Source organism: Schistocerca serialis, chromosome 3 (genome assembly GCF_023864345.2).
Source record: "Schistocerca serialis cubense isolate TAMUIC-IGC-003099 chromosome 3, iqSchSeri2.2, whole genome shotgun sequence".
Taxonomy (NCBI): Eukaryota; Metazoa; Arthropoda; class Insecta; order Orthoptera; family Acrididae; genus Schistocerca; species Schistocerca serialis.
The window spans coordinates 799451848-799471451 of record NC_064640.1 but is presented as its reverse complement, the minus strand read 5'-3'; the positions used below and the strand labels follow the sequence as shown (position 1 = coordinate 799471451).

Sequence of the window (19604 nt, the reverse complement as noted above, 5' to 3'; positions counted from 1 at the left end):
TTCAATAGATTGAGAAGGTCCAAAGAAGAGTGGCAAGATTTGTGACGGGTACATTTAGCCATCGCGAGAGTGTAACAAATCTCATAGACATATAATAGAGGGAAACATTGCACGTGGGAAAAATATATCTAAAAACAAAGATGATGTGGCTTACCAAACGAAAGTGCTGGCAGGTCGATAGACACACAAACAAACACAAACATACACACAAAATTCAAGCTTTCGCAACAAACGGTTGCTTCATCAGGAAAGAGGGAAGGAGAGGGAAAGACGAAAGGATGTGGGTTTTAAGGGACAGGGTAAGGAGTCATTCCAATCCCGGGAGCGGAAAGACTTACCTTAGGGGGGAAAAAAGGACAGGTATACACTCGCGCGCACACACACACATATCCATCCGCGCACACACACAGACACAAGCAGACATTTGTAAAGGCCTTTACAAACCACATCGTTTATGTAAATTGTAAAAAGTCCTTTACAAATGTCTGCTTGTGTCTGTGTGTGTGCGGATGGATATGTGTGTGTGTGCGCGAGTGTATACCTGTTCTTTTTTCCCCCTAAGGTAAGTCTTTCCGCTCCCGGGATTGGAATGACTCCTTACCCTGTCCCTTAAAACCCACATCCTTTCGTCTTTCCCTCTCCTTCCCTCTTTCCTGATCAAGCAACCGTTTGTTGTGAAAGCTTGAATTTTGTGTGTATGTTTGTGTTTGTTTGTGTGTCTATCAACCTGCCAGCACTTTCGTTTGGTAAGTCACATCATCTTTGTTTTTAGATATAAATCTCATAGACAGTTTGAAGTGGGACACACTTGCAGATAGACAACGTGCTAAACAGAAGGGGCTGCTAACTAAATTCCAAAATCCAATCTTCGCTGAGGATGTAGAGCATATATTACTACCACCAACTTTCAAATTGCAGAATGATCACCATTCCAACATAAGGGAAATTAGAGCTCATACTGAGGTGTTCAGACAATCGTTTTTCCCTCTCGCGATCCGCAAGTGGAACAGAGGGGGGAAAATATGACTTTGGTTCAAATTGTGCCCTCCGCCACACACCGCTTGGTGGCTAGCGGAGTATATATGTAGATGTAGATTTCTTAATTTGATTTCCTCAGTATTGCCTGATGTAATTAGACTTCATTTCATTATCCTTGTTTTGGTTTTGTTCATGTTCATTTTATACCTTCCTTTCAAGACAATGGCCATTCTGTTCAACTGTTCTTCCATGTCCTTTGCTGCCTCTGACAGAATTACAGTGTCATTCGCAGATGTGAAAGTTTTTATTTCTTCTCTTTGAACTTTAATTCCCTCTCCAGATTTTTCCTTGCTTGCTCGTTGTACAGACTGAGTAACATGGGGATGGACTACAGCCCTGCCATGCTCCTTCTGAACTACTGCTTCCCTTTCATACCCTTCAACTCTCATAACTCCAGTCTGGTTTCTGGAGAGGTTATTAATAATCATTTGCTCACTGTATTGTATCCATACTACCTTCATAATTTCAAAAAGTGTATTCCAATCAACATTGCCAAAACCTTTCTCTAAATCTTCAGGTGCTATACATGGAGGATTGCCTTTCTTTAATGTATCATCTGTAGTGACTGGAATTGGACAAGACTGGGAATGACCTGACAACCTGCAGAGGTTAGCTGACTGGGTGGCTTGCTGAGGGCATTGAAGTGAGTCACCTGAGAGTATAGGTGGAAAAAAGACAAACAGCAGAGATGGCACAGTGGATAACAAACCCAGCAAGTAGACCAAGATCAAAATTCTAAGATGTAGTGAATCCAGAACCAAAACAACAATGTGTAGTGAGATCAATACCGAAGATGAGTGAAATCATAACTGACTGTGTGAGCTGCTGCACTAAGAGCTTTAAATCATATCTAAGAGTGTTGATAGGCTGGCAAAATGAGCATTATTCTGGAGCCATCATTGTACTGGAAACAGCAGTGCTCACAGATTTTAGCAGTGCTGTCTAGTGGCTGTCATTGAAATCTCTGACTTCCAGCAGGCTTTCCAACTTGCAGGGCCGGGGTGACATGTCTTCTAAGATAGCCGTAGGGTTAGTATTGCGGTGGAGTTTTCCACATTTCTCCAGAATCCAACTGGATCTTCCTGAAGTTAGCCTCTTCCAATTTTCCTACTCTTCTGTAAATAATTTGTGTCAGCATTTTGCAACTATGACTTATTAAACAGATAGTTCAGTAATGTGCACATCTGTCAGCATCTACCTTGTTTGGCATTGGAATTATTACGTTGTTTAAGAAGTCTAAGGTTATTTTGCATGCCCCTTATATGTTGCATACCAGATGGAATAGTTTTGTCTTGGCTGGTTTCCCCAAAGATCTCAATAATCATGAAGGAATGTCATCTACTCCAAGAGCTTTGTTTTAGTGAGCTGTTCCAGCGTGCAGTCCGATTTTTCTTGCAGTATCGTATCTATCATCTCTTATTCATCTACTTCCTCCTCCTTTTCTTTAATATTGTCTTCAAGTTCATTTCCCTTAGGTAGCCCCTCTGTATACTGTATATTATCCACCTTTCAGGTTTCCCCATCTTTTCTTAGAACTGGCTTACCACCTGAACCCTTGATATTCATACAGCTGCTGTTTTTTGCTCTGGAGGTCTCTCTAATTTTCTTTTAGGTGACATACATCGTTCCCCTAATTATGCTTGCTCTTGCAATCTTGGACCAATGACCGTAGCAGTCTGGTCCCTTTCATCCCCACAAACCAACCAATCTTGCAATCTTGTATTTGTCCTATACCCTTGCTTACTTTGCCATTTTGCCCTTCCCAGCAGTCTCATCCTTCAGCTCTCTGTATTTCCCTTCATCTGTTTTGTTTGCTGTGCTGTTATATTTCCTCCTTCTGGTGATCAAATTCAGTATATCCTGTTATACAAGGATCTCTACTGGGCTTTGTCATTTTGTGTATTTTATCCTGCGCTGCTGTCACTCTTTCATCTATCAGAGTTAGCCATTCATCTTCTGTTGTGTTCTTGTCCCCCATTTTCATTCAGTCATTGTCAGATGCTTTCTTTGAAACTCTCAGAAGCCTCTGGTCTTTAAATTTACTCAGGTCCCACATTCATAATTTCCCACATTTTTGCAATTTCTTCAGACCTACAGTTCATAACCAATAAGTTACGGTCATAGTCTACATCTGTCCCTGGAAATAATTAGCAGTTTAAAATCCGTAGTTGAAACCTTCTATTACTATTTTATAATCTACCTGTCTGGCGTCTCCAGGTCTCCTCCATGTATGTAACCTTCTGTCATGATTCTTAAACCAAGTGTTGGCAATGACTGACTTGTGCTCTGTACAAAATTCTACCAGGCTGTTTCCATTTTCATTCCTTTCCCCCAATCCATGTTCTTTTACTATTTTTCCTTCTCTTCCTTTTCCTACTATCAAATTCCAGTCCCTCATCACAATTAAATTTTCATCTCTCTTAATGATCTAAGTTCAAATAGTTCAAATGGCTCTGAGCAGTATGGGACTTAACTGCTGAGGTCATCAGTCCCCTAGAACTTAGAACTACTTAAACCTAACTAACCTAAGGACAGCACAAACATCCATGCCCGAGGCAGGATTCGAACCTGCGACTGTAGCGGTCGCGTGGTTCCAGACTGTAGCGACTAGAACCGCTCGGCCACCGTGGCCGGCCCGATCTAAGTAATTTCTTTTATCTCATCATACATACTGTCATCTGAAAATGAGGTAGGCATTTAAAATTCTGCTACTGTGGCGGGTGTTGGCTTTGTGTTGGGCTTCATTACAGCAGTGCATTCGCTAGGTTGTTCATAGTAGCTCACCTAAATTCCTATATTCTTATTCTTTATTACACCTACTCTTGTGTTACCCCTATTTGATTTATTGGTAATAATGCTGTTCTCACTCGATCAAGAATCCTATTTTTGCTGCCACAACACTTCACGTATTTGTTATACGTCTAACATCAATCTATTCGTGTGCATTTTTAAACTCTGTAACCTACCTACCAGATTAAGGGAGCTAACATTCCATGCTCTGACTCATAAAGATTTGTTTTTCCCGATGACACCATTCTCCTGAGTGGTTCCTGCCTCGAAATCCAAATTGAGGACTTTTTTACCTCCAAAATATTTTACCCAATATTGTGATAGAACCATCATTAAACTATAAAAAAGAGCTACATGCCCTCAGGAAATATAAGTCTGGAGTTTCCTCTTGTTTTTAGCCATTCACAGTGCCAAAATACCAAGACTGTGTTGGATAATATTACAAGACCACATCAGTCCATCATCCAGGCTCTTGCCCCTGCAACTAATGAAAAGTATTCTGCTCATCTCCAGGAACCATTTGTTAGTCTTTTCTCCCTGCAGATATGATTTCTGTGTACTTACTTCTACTGTATGGGTATGTGTATCACTGAAGCATGCAAGCCACTGCACCTGGACAATATCCATGGGTCATGGGGGAGACCTAAAGACAAAAAAATATAATATATTATTACCACAAACTTGTTCATGTAGTAGCCTGTAAGTCTGGGAAGGGAATTTGGCATGGAACAGATCAAGGGGTTGGGTTAATTGACTTTTATCCGGTATGCTGGCCTGCCTAGCTGTGGTTTTCTCTGTGTTCCAGTGACTGCTAAGCTGATGTCCCATACTGGCTGGAGAAGGGCACCACACAATTAGTTAAAACATTCAAAAACACAGAACAAGGGTTTTCTCAATGTAGAGATAGGGGGGCCAACATGGTATTTCTCTCCTTTAAAGTTGTGTCATTAGAAAGGGTGTTTCATGTTAGAAACAAGTGTCTGGCAAATTATGCACATTGAGTAAAGTCCCATCATGTGTGTGTGGGGTTATGTCAGGTAGGAATATATATTATTGTGCATTGCTGTAGTTTGTATGTAGTTGATATAATTTATGTTCTTACTATAGTTAAGACAGCCCCGATAGCCATTTTCTAAACATTTTACTCATGTTTGTGTCCTTCTACTGGCTGTGATGTTCTATGTACAGTATAAGCCTTCATGGATGTTGCTTCATGGAATCACCCTGAATTACTGTTGCTTCTTTTTCTTCAACAGGTTCTTACACACACTTGCTTCGTATGCTTGTGGCAGAATTCACACTCACAGAAAATCCTGCAAATACAACTACCTCTCAGTTGCGTGCAGTGTGTCATGCAGATGACTCTGTAATATTAGGAACATGGCTTCAGGAAACAGATCATCAAACAATTGAAGATCAGGTTAGTTCAAGTGTTACTGTTAATACTCATTATCGATATGGCTCTCTTAAGGCTGCATTACTGTGTTCTTCTTCATTTTTGTGTTGTTCTTCATTAGCTACAGTCAATCAGAAATGACGTTATAGGCTTTGAAACTGAAGTTGGCACTATTTAAATTTCATCAATGCAGTGCAGCCACATATACATACAGAAGACTGTACAGTGCAGGGTTGTTCAGAAAATGCTTGTGTAGTTTTCTACTTTGACAGCAACAGTGGAATCATGTTCTCTTGCAGAAGGAAAATCAGAAAAAATTTTATATTACCAATTTTTTTGCCAGTGCTTCATTTTCCACTGGTAATGTAGTCTCTCTCTCTCTCTCTCTCTCACACACACACACACACACAGGGTGGTCCATGGATCGTGACGAGGCCAAATATCTCACGAAATAAGTGTCAGACGAAAAGACAACAAAGAACGAAACTTGTCTAGCTTGAAGGGGGAAACCAGATGGCTCTATGGTTGGCCCGCTAGATGGCGCTGTCATAGGTCAAACGGATATGAACTGCGTTTTTTAAAAATAGGAACCCCCATTTTTTATTACATATTCGTGTAGTACGTAAAGAAATATGAATGTTTTAGTTGGACCACTTTTTTCGCTTTGTGATAGATGGCACTGTAATAGTCACAAACATATGGCTCACAATTTTAGACGAACAGTTGGTAACAGGTAGGTTTTTTAAATTAAAATACAGAATGTAGGTATGTTTGAACATTTTATTTTGGTTGTTCCAATATGATACATGTACCTTTGTGAACTTATCATTTCTGAGAACGCTTGCTGTTACAGCGTGATTACCTGCAAATACCACATTAATGCAATAAATGCTCAAAATGATGTCCGTCAACCTCAATGCATTTGGCAATACGTGTAACGACATTCTTCTCAACAGCGAGTAGTTCGCCATCTGTAATGTTCCCACACGTATTGACAATGCGCTGACGCATGTTGTCAGGCGTTGTCAGTGGATCATGATAGCAAATATCCTTCAACTTTCCCCACAGAAAGAAATCCGGGGACGTCAGATCCGGTGAACGTGCGGGCCATGGTATGGCGCTTCGATGACCAATCCACCTGTCATGAAATATGCTATTCAATACCACTTCAACCACACATGAGCTATGTGCCGGACATCCATCATGTTGGAAGTACATTGCCATTCTGTCATGCAGTGAAACACATTGTAGTAACATCGGTAGAACATTACGTAGGAAATCAACATACATTGCACCATTTAAATTGCCATCGATAAAATGGAGGCCAATTATCCTTCCTCCCATAATGCCGCACCATACATTAACCCGCCAAGGTCGCTAATGTTCCACTTGTTGCAGCCATCGTGGATTTTCCATTGCCCAATAGTACATATTATGCCGGTTTACGTTACCGCTGTTGGTGAGTGACGCTTCATCGCTAAATAGAACACATGCAAAAAATCTGTCGTCGTTCCGTGATTTCTCTTGTGCCCAGTGGCAGAACTGCACACGACATTCAAAGTCGTCGCCATGCAATTCCTGGTGCATAGAAATATGGTACAGGTGCAATTGATGTTGATGTATCATTCTCAACACCAACTTTTTTGAGATTCCCGATTCTCACGCAGTTTGTCTGCTACTGATGTGCGGATTAGCTGCGACAGCAGCTAACACCTACTTGGCCATCATCATTTGCTGCAGGTCATAGTTGATGTTTCACATGTGGCTGAACACTTCCTGTTTCCTTAAATAATGTAACTATCTGGCAAACGGTCCGGACACGTGGATGATGTCATCCAGGATACCAAGCAGCGTACATAGCACACGCCCGTTGGGCATTTTGATCACAATAGCCATACATCAACACAATATCGACCTTTTCCGCAGTTAGTAAACGGTCCATTTTAATACGGGTAGTGTATCATGAAGCAAATACCGTCTGCAGTGGTGGAATGTTACGTGATACCACGTACTTATACATTTGTGACTATTACAGCGCCTTCTATCAAACGCGAAAAAAGTGGTCCAACTAAAACATTTGTATTTCTTTACATACTACACAAATATGTACTAAAAAATTGGCTTTCCTATTTAAAAAAAAAATCGCAGTTGATATCCATTTGACTTATGGCAGCGCCATCTAGCGGGCCAACCATAGCGCCATCTGGTTTCCCCTTCAAGCTAGACGAGTTTCTTTCTTTGTAGTTTTTTTGTTTGATGCTTATTTCACGAGGTATTTGGCCTGGTCACTTTCAATGGACCACCCTGTATATATAAAAAAATCAGCACTAAGGATATCATGGTTAGACAAATACAAACCAAGTGGGTTCTAAATATTTTCTTCAAAAGGGACTGGTTTGTGGCTCTGTTTAAATCAGCAACTGGCATACCAAGATAAACCATCCACCCAGCATGATTCCGTGGCTGAAACTGGCACAGTCTATTACTATTCATATCATGCATCACCATCATCATCCAGTTTGCTATTAATTTTTTTCAAATTCAATTTTCCTTTTGATGCATTTGTATTATTCATGTTCAAGACACTCCTCTCAGAACTGGGGATGCCAAAGTATTTTAGAACATTTCAATTGTTAAGATGGCTTCTGCAAGATAACTACCAATACACCATCACCGGGCATTGTAAAGGTTTCCATGCGTGGTTTTAGTGGTACTACAAAACACATCTGATGGTGGTACAACTTTTCATAGGACAAGTTTAATTAGAATAATCATTTGGGTATAGCCTAATCAACATTCTGTTCATAGTTGCATGATGATATTTTACAGGCATTCACTTGAAAATATTTTAAATTTGTACACATGCAAAAGTAAATATAGGAAGCTCTCAATTATATATGTTAATTCAGACGTGATACTGGAAGGTTAACCAAAAGGTGTACTTAATGCAAAATACACATATTTTTACTACAAACTGCTATTTATGGCGTTCAGAAAATACACTACCTGTCACAGTTCAAAACTCATTCTATTATTACACATCACTTGCCATAAACTGGCATCTTATTAAAAAAAATTACACTTAAATCACATGATATTTCATTTCACTTGCTTGCAGCCCACTATCAAGAAGAAATCATACTATTCCATTTTATGCTTCTGTTTCTCATTCACATGTTTCATTATGTTGGTTCTCATTTTCCAGAGAGTCAAAATATCAGTATAGTCAGCAGAATTTTGTCCTGCACACTCTAATAACAGCTAAATGCATTGTTCACTGTATCTGCATCACTTAGCTGCTCATATCCTGGTTCATAGGCATGGCTACGTAACCATTCACAGATGTTTTTATTATCTACATCTTCACAATCAGTGTTTGTTCTAAACAAAAATATTCATTCTAATGATGACAGAACACTTTAGGCTTAATTTCTTTATTTTTTGAAAATCACCGAACTATGCATGGATAATACCCATCCAGATTGTCAGGGACAGTACGTATAAAATATAGCTATTGTGTTCGATTTCTCTGCCTTTGTTTCTCTCTTTGCACTCATCTCAGACTGATACCAAACATTTGTTTGCTGCATTTATAATAAGGTGTTCTTGCTCTCTCAATACTTTTTTGGAACTTCAGAATGATTTGCAAAAGGTACAATGTTAATGGAATGTTCAGTAGGGTTGTGGTGGATGTCATGAACATTAGTATATGAAGTCTGCAGAGGATTCTCTGAAAGTAGCGAAGAAAGTGAGATGACATTGGATAAAGTGGTTTGCTGAATGGTTAACAACAAGGCAGACATGGAAAGAGTGAAGGCATTCAGTAATTATAACTAATTCATGGCTCTATAAGTTGAATGTCTTTTAAAAAATGTGATAGAAACAACAGCTTTTATCTCATAGTTTGAGTTAAGATTTCTTGTTCAGTGTTTATTCTTCTTCAGCGGTACTGTGTGTTGGGCTAATGTAACACTTCACAAATAAAACAATATTCTGTGTCAGTCTCAAATTTATTCTGTACACCGTACTCTGATGATTGCACTACTGGCAGCTATCTTTACAAAGAGTTATAGTATTCCCATGAAGTGCATACAAAATGAGTCACACTGTGTGTGTTACAAAAATTTAGTACTTGCTGCATTCTATTTTAATTCACTGCCCCTGTCTGTTACTACAGGTTCAGTACAACATATGTGGTACTGCAGTTTAAACTTCCTTTGGTCGAAGGTCATCATGTGATCTAAACAGAGTTCATTCTGAATAATTGTCCAGTAATAATAAGTGTCAGATCAGATCTTATTTATTCTTGCTTTGTGAGTTGTCTTAAGTAGAAGCTGTGATAACAGTGCAATTAAATAATGTGGAAAATACTGAAACTGAGGAAGGAAATCTTTCAATATTTAAAGCTTGTTATTGTTGTTGTTGTTGTTGTGTGGTGGAAGGAAGTAATGTCTTAAATGAACAGTATAGCAGCACAATTTGAGAGGGAGTATTGCAAGAGCTGGGTATGTAATGTCAATCCTGGCAGAATATATGCAGTAAATACATTATTCACAAGGTACTTGAAACATATAAGCACACATTTTGTGTAGAAACATCAGTGTCAGAAAGTGGATGTTGACATATGACTGAATTATAAAAATAACACAGTCTTATTGTAGATGAAACAAAGATGGCAGGAAATTATATGTACAGCTTTACAGTATCATTCATCAGGTGGCAACATTCATTGTGCTGTATATTACCTTTACTGGGGCTTTATTTTCTGTGTACTGCCCGTAAAATATAATTAAATTTCATTTTATATGGACACTTCAATTGTTGCTATGAATTATATGTAATAATGAAATTTTTTTGTAAATTACAGTGTGATTAATTAACTAAAAGTGACTTGAAAATCTGTTCAGTGGACACACTTCAAACATTATGTATTTTCAGATTTTAAGTAAGTTTAATGAGCTTTCTGTTGAGTATAATGATGAATCACTGAGTCAGACCACTAAAGTGAATGCTCTTTAGTGTCTACATGCATGATTTCTGATATACTACAGCTTTTCTTCCATTTCTCTACAAGTCCAACATAGATGTGCTACACATCTTTGTAATAAACCATTTCAGAATAAATCCATCTGTTTTGCAGGAAACAGAGTTTTTTCTCCTTTAATGTCATCACAATCATATAAAATGAGTATCAGATTTGTGTTGTTAAAGGACTGTGACAGTAACAATCACGCAAAACTTCAGCATAGTGAACATTATTGTTAACGTCTTTCATATCATACCCAATGCACACTTACACTCACCTATGGAAATGGATTGTACTGAGTTAAAGAAGGTATTACAGAAGCAGTTCGTTGTAGTTACTCTTGAGTGTTGTTGGTTATTGCCTTATGGATTATGTCTTACGGATTTGAGTCACAGGATGATTTCATCTTTATATGTCTGAACTGTGGACAGATCGTTAAGCAAGAGGGGTATCAATTAATGTACTGTGTATTTTCATTTAATGTTTAGATGGAGCCTAATCGAAGGACTGATGGGGACCATGTGAGTATCTACTTGACACGTTGACCATTACCCCTGTCTTATTTTGCTTGCCTTTTAGCATGAGTTTTAGCAAAGCTGATACACATGGAATGTTGCAGCAAATTGTTGGCTGTTATTAATTTATGTTGGCTAATTACAAGCTAATGAGCACTTGAGTCCTTCCTGTATTGAATAAATCTATAGGAAAAAGGCTTTAAAGGTGAAACTTCCTGGCAGGTTAAAACTGTGTGCCCGACCGAGACTCGAACTCGGGACCTTTGCCTTTCGCGGGCAAGTGCTCTACCAACTGAGCTACCGAAGCACGACTCACGCCCGGTACTCACAGCTTTACTTCTGCCAGTACCTCGTCTCCTACCTTCCAAACTTTACAGAAGCTCTCCTGCGAGGTTCGCAGGAGAGCTTCTGTAAAGTTTGGAAGGTAGCTCAGTTGGTAGAGCACTTGCCCGCGAAAGGCAAAGGTCCCGAGTTCGAGTCTCGGTCGGGCACACAGTTTTAATCTGCCAGGAAGTTTCATATCAGCGCACACTCCGCTGCAGAGTGAAAATCTCATTCTGACTTTAAAGGTGTTTACATTGTAAAAGTGTTAAATTCTTAGCTAAATCCATTACCTGTTAGTGTGAAGGTACCTAGTTGGTATCACCAGTTCCTCTATAAATCCTAGATTTGATTATTTTTATCACCAAAGTCGTAACCATGAATTAAAGACCTTGGCTGCAAACATTGGTAAGGGAAAGCTGGATGTTTTGAGAAACTGCACAGTAAATTTTCAGTAAAATATTTTAAATAAGATATTTCAAGTGTATGCAATGTGATTTTTTTTTATACAGATAAATCACTGTTTCCAAATATATTCACATCAACAACATATTTTTAAAATGGAAAATTCCACCATAAAAATATTCTTACTAATTCATCAATGGTTACTTAACATTTTTTATCTGTTAACTGAGTGCACTTATCATGTGTTAGCACAGACTTACCACAGTTTACTTGCTGGGTTAATTAATGAAATATTATCGTGAAACCTCTAAAAAATACAAATTTAAAAGGTTGAAATTGTTTAGTTTTTGATATTAAGATCTGCATTAACAATTTTTGTAATAAAAAGAATAACAACTTCAAAAACTAATTTATGATTCAGCACAATACAAAATTAATTTTAGCAATCACCGCACCACATTTAAATTGACATAAAATATGGTAAGGGACACCACATTGTTTACTTGCTTAAATAAATGTTCACATTTACCTGATGAGCAAATACTTTTGAAGTGCATTTGCATTCGGGAACATATTAAAGATTGTTATTTGAGTTATAGTCATCCACATTATTGTCAAAGTCATAAAAATTGCCCCTGAAAAGCATTTCCCTGGCATGAACACTGCATGCGTTAGTACTACCGGCAGCTATGTTCCTGGCACTTACCACTGTTTACATGCACACATCCTGATAAAGTTGCCATTAGCAAGATCTGAATTTAGAGATACGGCTGCCATTTCTCAGTTTATTGTGGAACTATCGTCAACTAATAGGAATAAAGTACATCACTTACATGTTTTGTAGGCAAGAACTCTGTTTCTCATCAACTGTCCTTTACCATTGTTTACAGCCAAGGTCTTCAGTTAGTTTCTGATTGTTTAGTTATGATCAACATTGCATTATTTTGTTTTGGGGGGGGGGGGGGAGGGGTGCTGAAGTACTAGGACTTAGAGGCGGTTCCTAGGGCTCAGGCCCCTTTTTTGGCTAAAATGTCTATTCCTTACACCAATGAAATGTTGGAATAATTGAAATCTGCATGGCACTACAGTTGGTGCTGAGAAATAATCCTTATCAATCCATTCACCTACAATAATGGGTACAACCTTCACCAAATTTCTGTCTCTAATGATACAGTATGTAGTGTTACACGATAATGACATTATATGGCTATATTGTAGATTGATACATTACAAGCAGCCTATTTATTTATTTATTCACCATGGATCATCTTATGATATATAGGATTTTTCATCACAATACAATGAAATAAATAGCTCAAAAATGTATGTACACATAGAATGTACATGTATGCTTTAAGAGGATGGGATAGGTGGTTGACTGTGGCCTTGATTGAGGAACCATCCCAGTATTTGCCGGAAGTGGCATAGGATGGCCAGACAAAGCAAGCACCATCCTCCCAAATGTGAGGTCATCGTCTTAACAACTGCACTGCCTCATTTGGTTAGACCCTATTGTACATAGTTCTTTGATATAAAACAGTTTTACTCTTCATGGCTGCACACTTCAAGGACACCCACTGAGGAATCCGGAACCACGAACTTGCTGCTGTACCCCTTTTGCTAACTCCAATCCATTCTGAAAACTAACTGTTCATGTTCTCCCTTTGGTTCATCTGAAGAACTAAATCAACAACCCCCCCCCTCATGATGAGTGAGATGTTGAACGTGCAAGAATAATAAGACATTTCTATCATGCACCCAGGATCTCGGCACATGATTTTCTTGCAAAAGCATTCCACTATTTTGATGTGACAAGGTGATTTAGTAATCCCCTTTCATTATTAACCACTACTCTGAATCCTCTAAGTAATCTTTGATTGTGTTGAATGCATTACTTCAAAAGAACTTTTTAGCTGTCTTTTTTTAAACAGATGTATTTTAGTAACCTTTTCCATCTCCTTTGGCAATGTATTATACAAGGGCTTGTTGAAAAGTAATGCATGCAAATTTTTTATGTGATAACACTGAAAGCTTTTTAAATAAACCAAATGTTATTAACAGTCTTTATTTTTATTCTTCATGCCTACATATTTGCAGCCCTGCCACCAAAGGGCTCCGATTTGTAGTGTGTAACATGGCGGTGTGTAAGTGAACTATGTCTGTGCATGAGAAACAGTGTATTGTAATTCAGTTTCGAATTTGAAGAGTTCAGCGACACTTGGAGCATCCTCTCATTCTGCATGCAATACCAGACCACACATAAGCGCTGCAACACCCGCAACAATCGGACGCTGTGTGTCCTGTGTCATTGATCTTCCTCCATATGGTCCCACCTTGACCCTACTTGATTTTCATGTGTATCCAAAACTTGAAGGTCACCATCATGGACTTAACTTTGATAGTGATGAAGTGGTGGAAACGGAGGTGAGGTCGTGGCTCTGTCAACAGATTCATTCTACAGTTACGGTATCAACAAGCTGGTCTCTCATTGGGAGAACATCACCAGGGTGGCTGTGTTGAGAAATAAATATGCACAGATGAAGAATAAAGATGTAGAATGTTAATAACGTTTGTTTTATTTAAAAATCTTTAAGAGTTTTCACATAAAAGTTGAGAGGCATTTCTTTTCAGCTCTCCCTCGTCCAATTTTCTTCCCTGATAGATAATGCTCTTTTGGTTTTTTTGTTTGTTTACTTGTTAAATATAAGTCCAGTCTGGCTCTTGTTACATGATTGTGTATAAAACTATTAATGATATACTTAGTAATATTTTCCCTGGTGTGCACAACAGGTTGGTAGATGTGCTCATTTCGTGCAGTAAAGGTACTTAGCTTTTTAAACAGTTCTTTAGAATGAGCCCTACTAGTACTTCTAGTTACTATTTTAGTGGCCCTTTACTACAGTTTCATGGCTTTGGTCCCTGGGAAAGAAACCCATAGTTAAGAACTGAGTGGACTTAAGAATAGGATGTCACCACCAAGACACTGGTTTTTACAAACATATGATATAACCTTAAGAGCAAAACTTGCAGCTGATGATATTTGTGTCAGCATTTTTGTGTGTTCATTCCATGTTAATTCACAATAATATCCATCCCTAAAAACCTTGTGCTTTTTACACCATCTATGGAAATATCACCGATGTTTAATGTGACAGAATTCTGTTCCATGTGTTCAGTGTTAGCGTGGTGTAATTGCACATGTCCTTGAGAGTGTTTCATTTGTGTTCTTTAATAAGAGTTCTGGTGTTTTATCACATTATCAGTGACTATGTTGTTGCAGTAATCAGCAAAGAGAACTCTGTCTCCATATCTCATATGGTCTGGAAAGACATTGGTATATATTATGAACACAGGTGGACACGATACACAACCCCAAGGAGCACTGTGTTTATATGTCTCTTGTCTGACAATTGTTTTACTAAAGATGTATAATCAGAAGATATTTCAGTACAGTAGTTAAGCAGATAGATGTTATTGTATGAAAGTATTGTGCGCTATATAAACCATCAGAGAGAACCTTGTGTTCTATCAAGATATACAGAGTGTATTGTAATTAAACAGAAAAATCTGACACTGGAGAAAGTGTGTGATAATAGATGCAAAATGTTCGTATAAACATGGGTCTGCAAATGAGCGGCTTGCAAGATAATTATGAATACGTGTCTACAAGCTGTCACTGACTTATGTATGAAATATTGTACTAGATAATACAAATGTATTTGAAATGTTAATATTTTGGTTAAGTTCCCATTGAATTGGGCTCAGGTTTCACCTGTGGCACAAGGTTGGTGAATGTGGTACACGATTCAAGGAACACATGTACATTTTGCTTCTTATGTAAGATGTCTTCTAACACACTAATATGGATAGGTCAAGCAGGGCCCATACTTTGGAAAAATCCAGAGGACTGAGGTCAGGTGGTTTTGGAGGCCATTCAAGATCATCATGAAAGTACAATGTACAGAACTCCCATTCATATAGTTGAAGCACTGTAGCACCAGATTTTACAGTCTTGTCAAGATTTATTAGATAATCTGGTGGCATTAAAAGAATTTGTAACTGACTCCAGAGATGAGTGCAGTATTGCATCTGAGTGCAAGGATGACAGGTGGAATGTGTCTTTTAAGAAGTACAAGTGTACAGTAAATTGTAACATTGAACATGCTGAAGTGGCATCGCATTTCTTGGTAACATTGGCAATGTGTGAAATTTGAGACCAATTAGCTGGGGACTTAATAAAAAAAATTACATTTCATATATATTTATACTAAATAGAGCAATATTTTGTGGTGAAATCAGTGGCTGTTCATAACCACACAGTTGCAATTATCTCACGTACAGCTCATTTGCCAACACATTTACTGAAATGTTTTTACTTGTTTTAGCATATACATTCTCTAGTGTAAGTTTTTCCTTTTAATTATGATACAACCTGCACAAAGTGTACTCTTCAGATAAATCACACTAATATAATTTCAAAATATGGACTGCTGAAGAGAAAGGACATACTGCTTTAGTCCTCAAAATTTCTAGCATAAATTAAGGTTGTGTTGGAAATCTGTGGGTGTGCTGAGCACCAGAGAAGGATTTATATGGACAACTGGTAACCACTCTCCCAACCTGTTCTGGAATTTGTTAGGTGGAAATAATTGAGCTTTTACAATTGTAAAATTAATTAGGTAAAACATGTCAGCAATATTCATTGCAAGTACTCTGTGGTGATAGGAGTGTAAAGTGAGCTGATAAGAAAAATGTCCACTTCTTTTCAAGACTTGGTGGTAATTCAGATTATTTTGTAGTATATAAAAATGGAAAAACGAACCTCAAACATAATTATTGTTTACACTATAACCAAAGAATGAATGAAGTTGGTTTGCATGACCAATGTTCATTTCCTTATGAACTTGTGGGTAGATATGCAGAGGAATATAAAGAACTTTACTTCTAATTGCTTGGCCTAGAAATGCTGTTTGAGATCACCATCTACCATATTTTGTATCCAAGACCAGAGCAGAGGAAAGTTCACAAAGATCTAGCTCAAGCTGAGTAGAAGTTATTGCCCAAGTACCTATATAATGGGATGTGAAGCAAACCATAAAACTCACTAATGCTTGAAGACAGAAGTTGAGTATATATTCCAGTGAAAATAATGCTAACTGCAAAGAAAAACTCGTCATCTACATGCTGCAAGCCTGCTATTTTTGAGGGCAACATGAAGAATATTGTTTTGCATGTAGAAATTTAATGTTGCACCTCATGTAGAGAAGTACTGCATGATGTATATACACAACTGAACTGTGTGTCAGGCTCCATCTGTCACCTGGTACGCATCTGCAGAGTGACAAGTTAAATATTTAGCTTTTACTGTGTTTTCTCAGTAGTATAGTTCTTGAATTCCGTGCTTGTTTTTCTATCTAAGAGGTTTAATCTCATGGTTTTGTAACTGTAAAGTGTAGAGTAAAGCAGTCAGTAGTACAGTTGTCATTTCTTCAGAACAATTATCTGCACAGCTCATAAGGTATCAGCCTTCAATGGTGACATGTCAGGAGGGTAGCAAAGTTGCATATCTAAGTTCATGTCTGTGCTTTTATTGTCATTTCTTAAGTTAGTAATGTTACAATTGGTAGGTTGTCTTCAGGGTGCTGCCTCGGGGTGTAGCGGTAGTGGAGGAATTGGGACACCTCAGGCGTTGCTTCTTGGGCAAAGGCCCTGCTGTAGAGGCACCTCATAGTGTACACGATGCAGTGGATCCTCCTTCACAGCAGGATGAGTGGCAGATGGTAACGCATTTGAGTAACTTGATGCACAGAGTCAATGTAGGGACTGGAAATCTGGCCTCAACTCTTTTCCCTGTGAGTGGACAGGTGGCTGTTTCTTTAGTAGGATCTGAGCAGGCATACAGGGGTAGGGGTGTGCAAGTTCTTGGGAGCTCCAACATTAGGTGTGCTATGGAGGTTCTTGGGGAATTAGTGTTCAGTCAGAGCTGGAAAGAAAAGCAATATGTACTCGGTATGTCTGCTGGGGGGGGGGGGGGGGGGGCCTCATATGAGACGTGGAGGCGGTCTTACCTGCGCGACCATTGAGCATGCAGGGTGAAGTTGTTTGCAAGTTGTGGCTCACATCTGATCCAGCGACGCCTGTTGCTTTGGTTCTGAGGCCATCATCACTTCATACACATGACTGGCAGAAGTGATAAGGTTGCTGGCCTTGCATGTGGAGTGCAAGCGGAGCCCCCAGCTTACAGTTTGCAGCATTGTTCCCAGAACTGATCGAGGTTGTTTGGTTTGCAGGTGAATGGAGGACTTTTTTAACGTGATGGTGTTAACTGTAGCTTTCTGGACCTCCATTATCGTGTGGAAAATGTAGGACTCCCTTTTGATAGGTTAGGGTTGAACTACACAAAGGAAGCAGCTACTCGGGTAGCAGAGTATTTGTGGAATTTCTTAGGCTATGTGGTTGTTTGAGGTACTTTAATGAAGTCTCACCAAATGACCTGCAGATAACAAAACCAGACAAGATTCAGAGTAATGACACTTTGACTGTCAAACTTTTATCAGTAAACTGTTGAATTATTTGTAATAATGTTCCCGAGTTTACTGTCATCCAGGAAATTTCTCACGCTAAAATTTTTATTGGGACTGAGGGCTGACTGAAACACAGGGCAGAAAGCTCTGATATATATAGCAGTTCATGGAACATGCATCAAAAAGGCAGATTAGATGCAGGGGGAGTGTCCATAGCAGTTGATAAAAATACTGTTTCTTTTAGGTCGAATTTGAGTGTGACAGTGAAGTTATGTACTCATGTGTAACAAGTCTAGGTGAAACCAAGTTAATTGTTGGATGTTTTTACCAGTGACCTGATTGTGTTGTGACAGTTTTAGTCATTCAAAGAAAGTCTGTGGTCAGTAGCATGGAAATGCCCCGCATGCAATATTGAATAGATACACAGCCCACATGCACCTTGTAGCTACAGACAAACCTGACCTAATTGACAGCATCAGCATAGAGACAGGGATCAGTGACCATGATGTTGTCATAGCAGCTATTGTTACTCAAGTTAATACAGCAGTCAAGAAGGCTAGGAGAGGGTTTCTACCTGAAAGAGCAGATAACAGGTTGTTAGAATCCCAGTTAGACTGTGAATTGACTTCATTTAGTTCCAGCATGATGGAAATAGTGGAATTGTGGACAAAGTGTAAAGAGATTGTAAATTGTGCACTGGAGAAGTATGTTCTGAGTAATTGGACTAAGGACGGAAAAGACTCACCATGGTTTATCAACAAATTAGGAAAATTTTGAGGAATTAAGGCTGTTGCACTCTTGGTTCAAAAGAGAATGCACAAATGATGGAAGTCAAAAGTTAGAAGAAATTCATGTGGCTGCAAAAGGATTGATGCACGAAGTATACAACAACTACCACTATTGTACTATAGCAAAAGAACCCGAGAAAATTCTGGGTCTGCATAAAATTGGTAACTGGGTCTAAGGCTTCTATCTAGTCATCATTGTGCAGTCTGGTGTGGCAGTACAAGATAGCAAAAGCAAAAGCCGAAGTTTTAAATTTGCATTTAAGAAGTTTTACGAATATACTGTCATTTGACCATCGCACAAACTCCCATATGGAGGACATAGTAAAAAGCACCCTTGGCCTAGAGAAACAGCTGAAAAAGTTGAAAGCAAATAGATCCGCAGGTCTGGATGGAATCCCAATTCGGTTTTACAAAGATTACTCTACAGCATTGGCCCCATACTTACCTTGTATTTATTGCAAATCTTTCTCCCAGCACGAGAGCTAGTGGATTATATATGTAGATGTAGATGTCCCAACTGAAAGGGAAAAAACTGCAGGTGACTCCTATATATACAGGTTGACAATTATTGAACTGTATGAAATAAAATCATCATCAACTTCTGAATGGTTTGCGTTAGGATGTTCAAATTGCACAGTTGGCCACAGGGCATGATAGGAATTAGTATGTGTTGTATGGTTTAGTTTAGCAATGAAGCCCACTTTCATTTGGATGGGTTTGTCAGTGAGCAAAATTGGAGCATTTGGGGGACTAAGAATCTGCATTTCGTGATCGAGAAGTCTCTTCACCCTCAGTAGGTGA

General features: G+C 38.7%; 1 protein-coding gene across 1 annotated transcript in view; it reads left to right on the top strand.

Moving 5' to 3' along the window:
- The window catches only part of LOC126470640 (HEAT repeat-containing protein 5B), a 504894-nt gene that overhangs the window by 384134 nt on the left and 101156 nt on the right, over nucleotides 1–19604 (top strand). The window contains exons 17-18 of the mRNA XM_050098620.1: nucleotides 5085–5248; nucleotides 10739–10771. Of these exons, the coding sequence (XP_049954577.1) occupies nucleotides 5085–5248; nucleotides 10739–10771 (197 nt within the window). The remainder of the gene's footprint in view (nucleotides 1–5084; nucleotides 5249–10738; nucleotides 10772–19604) is intronic.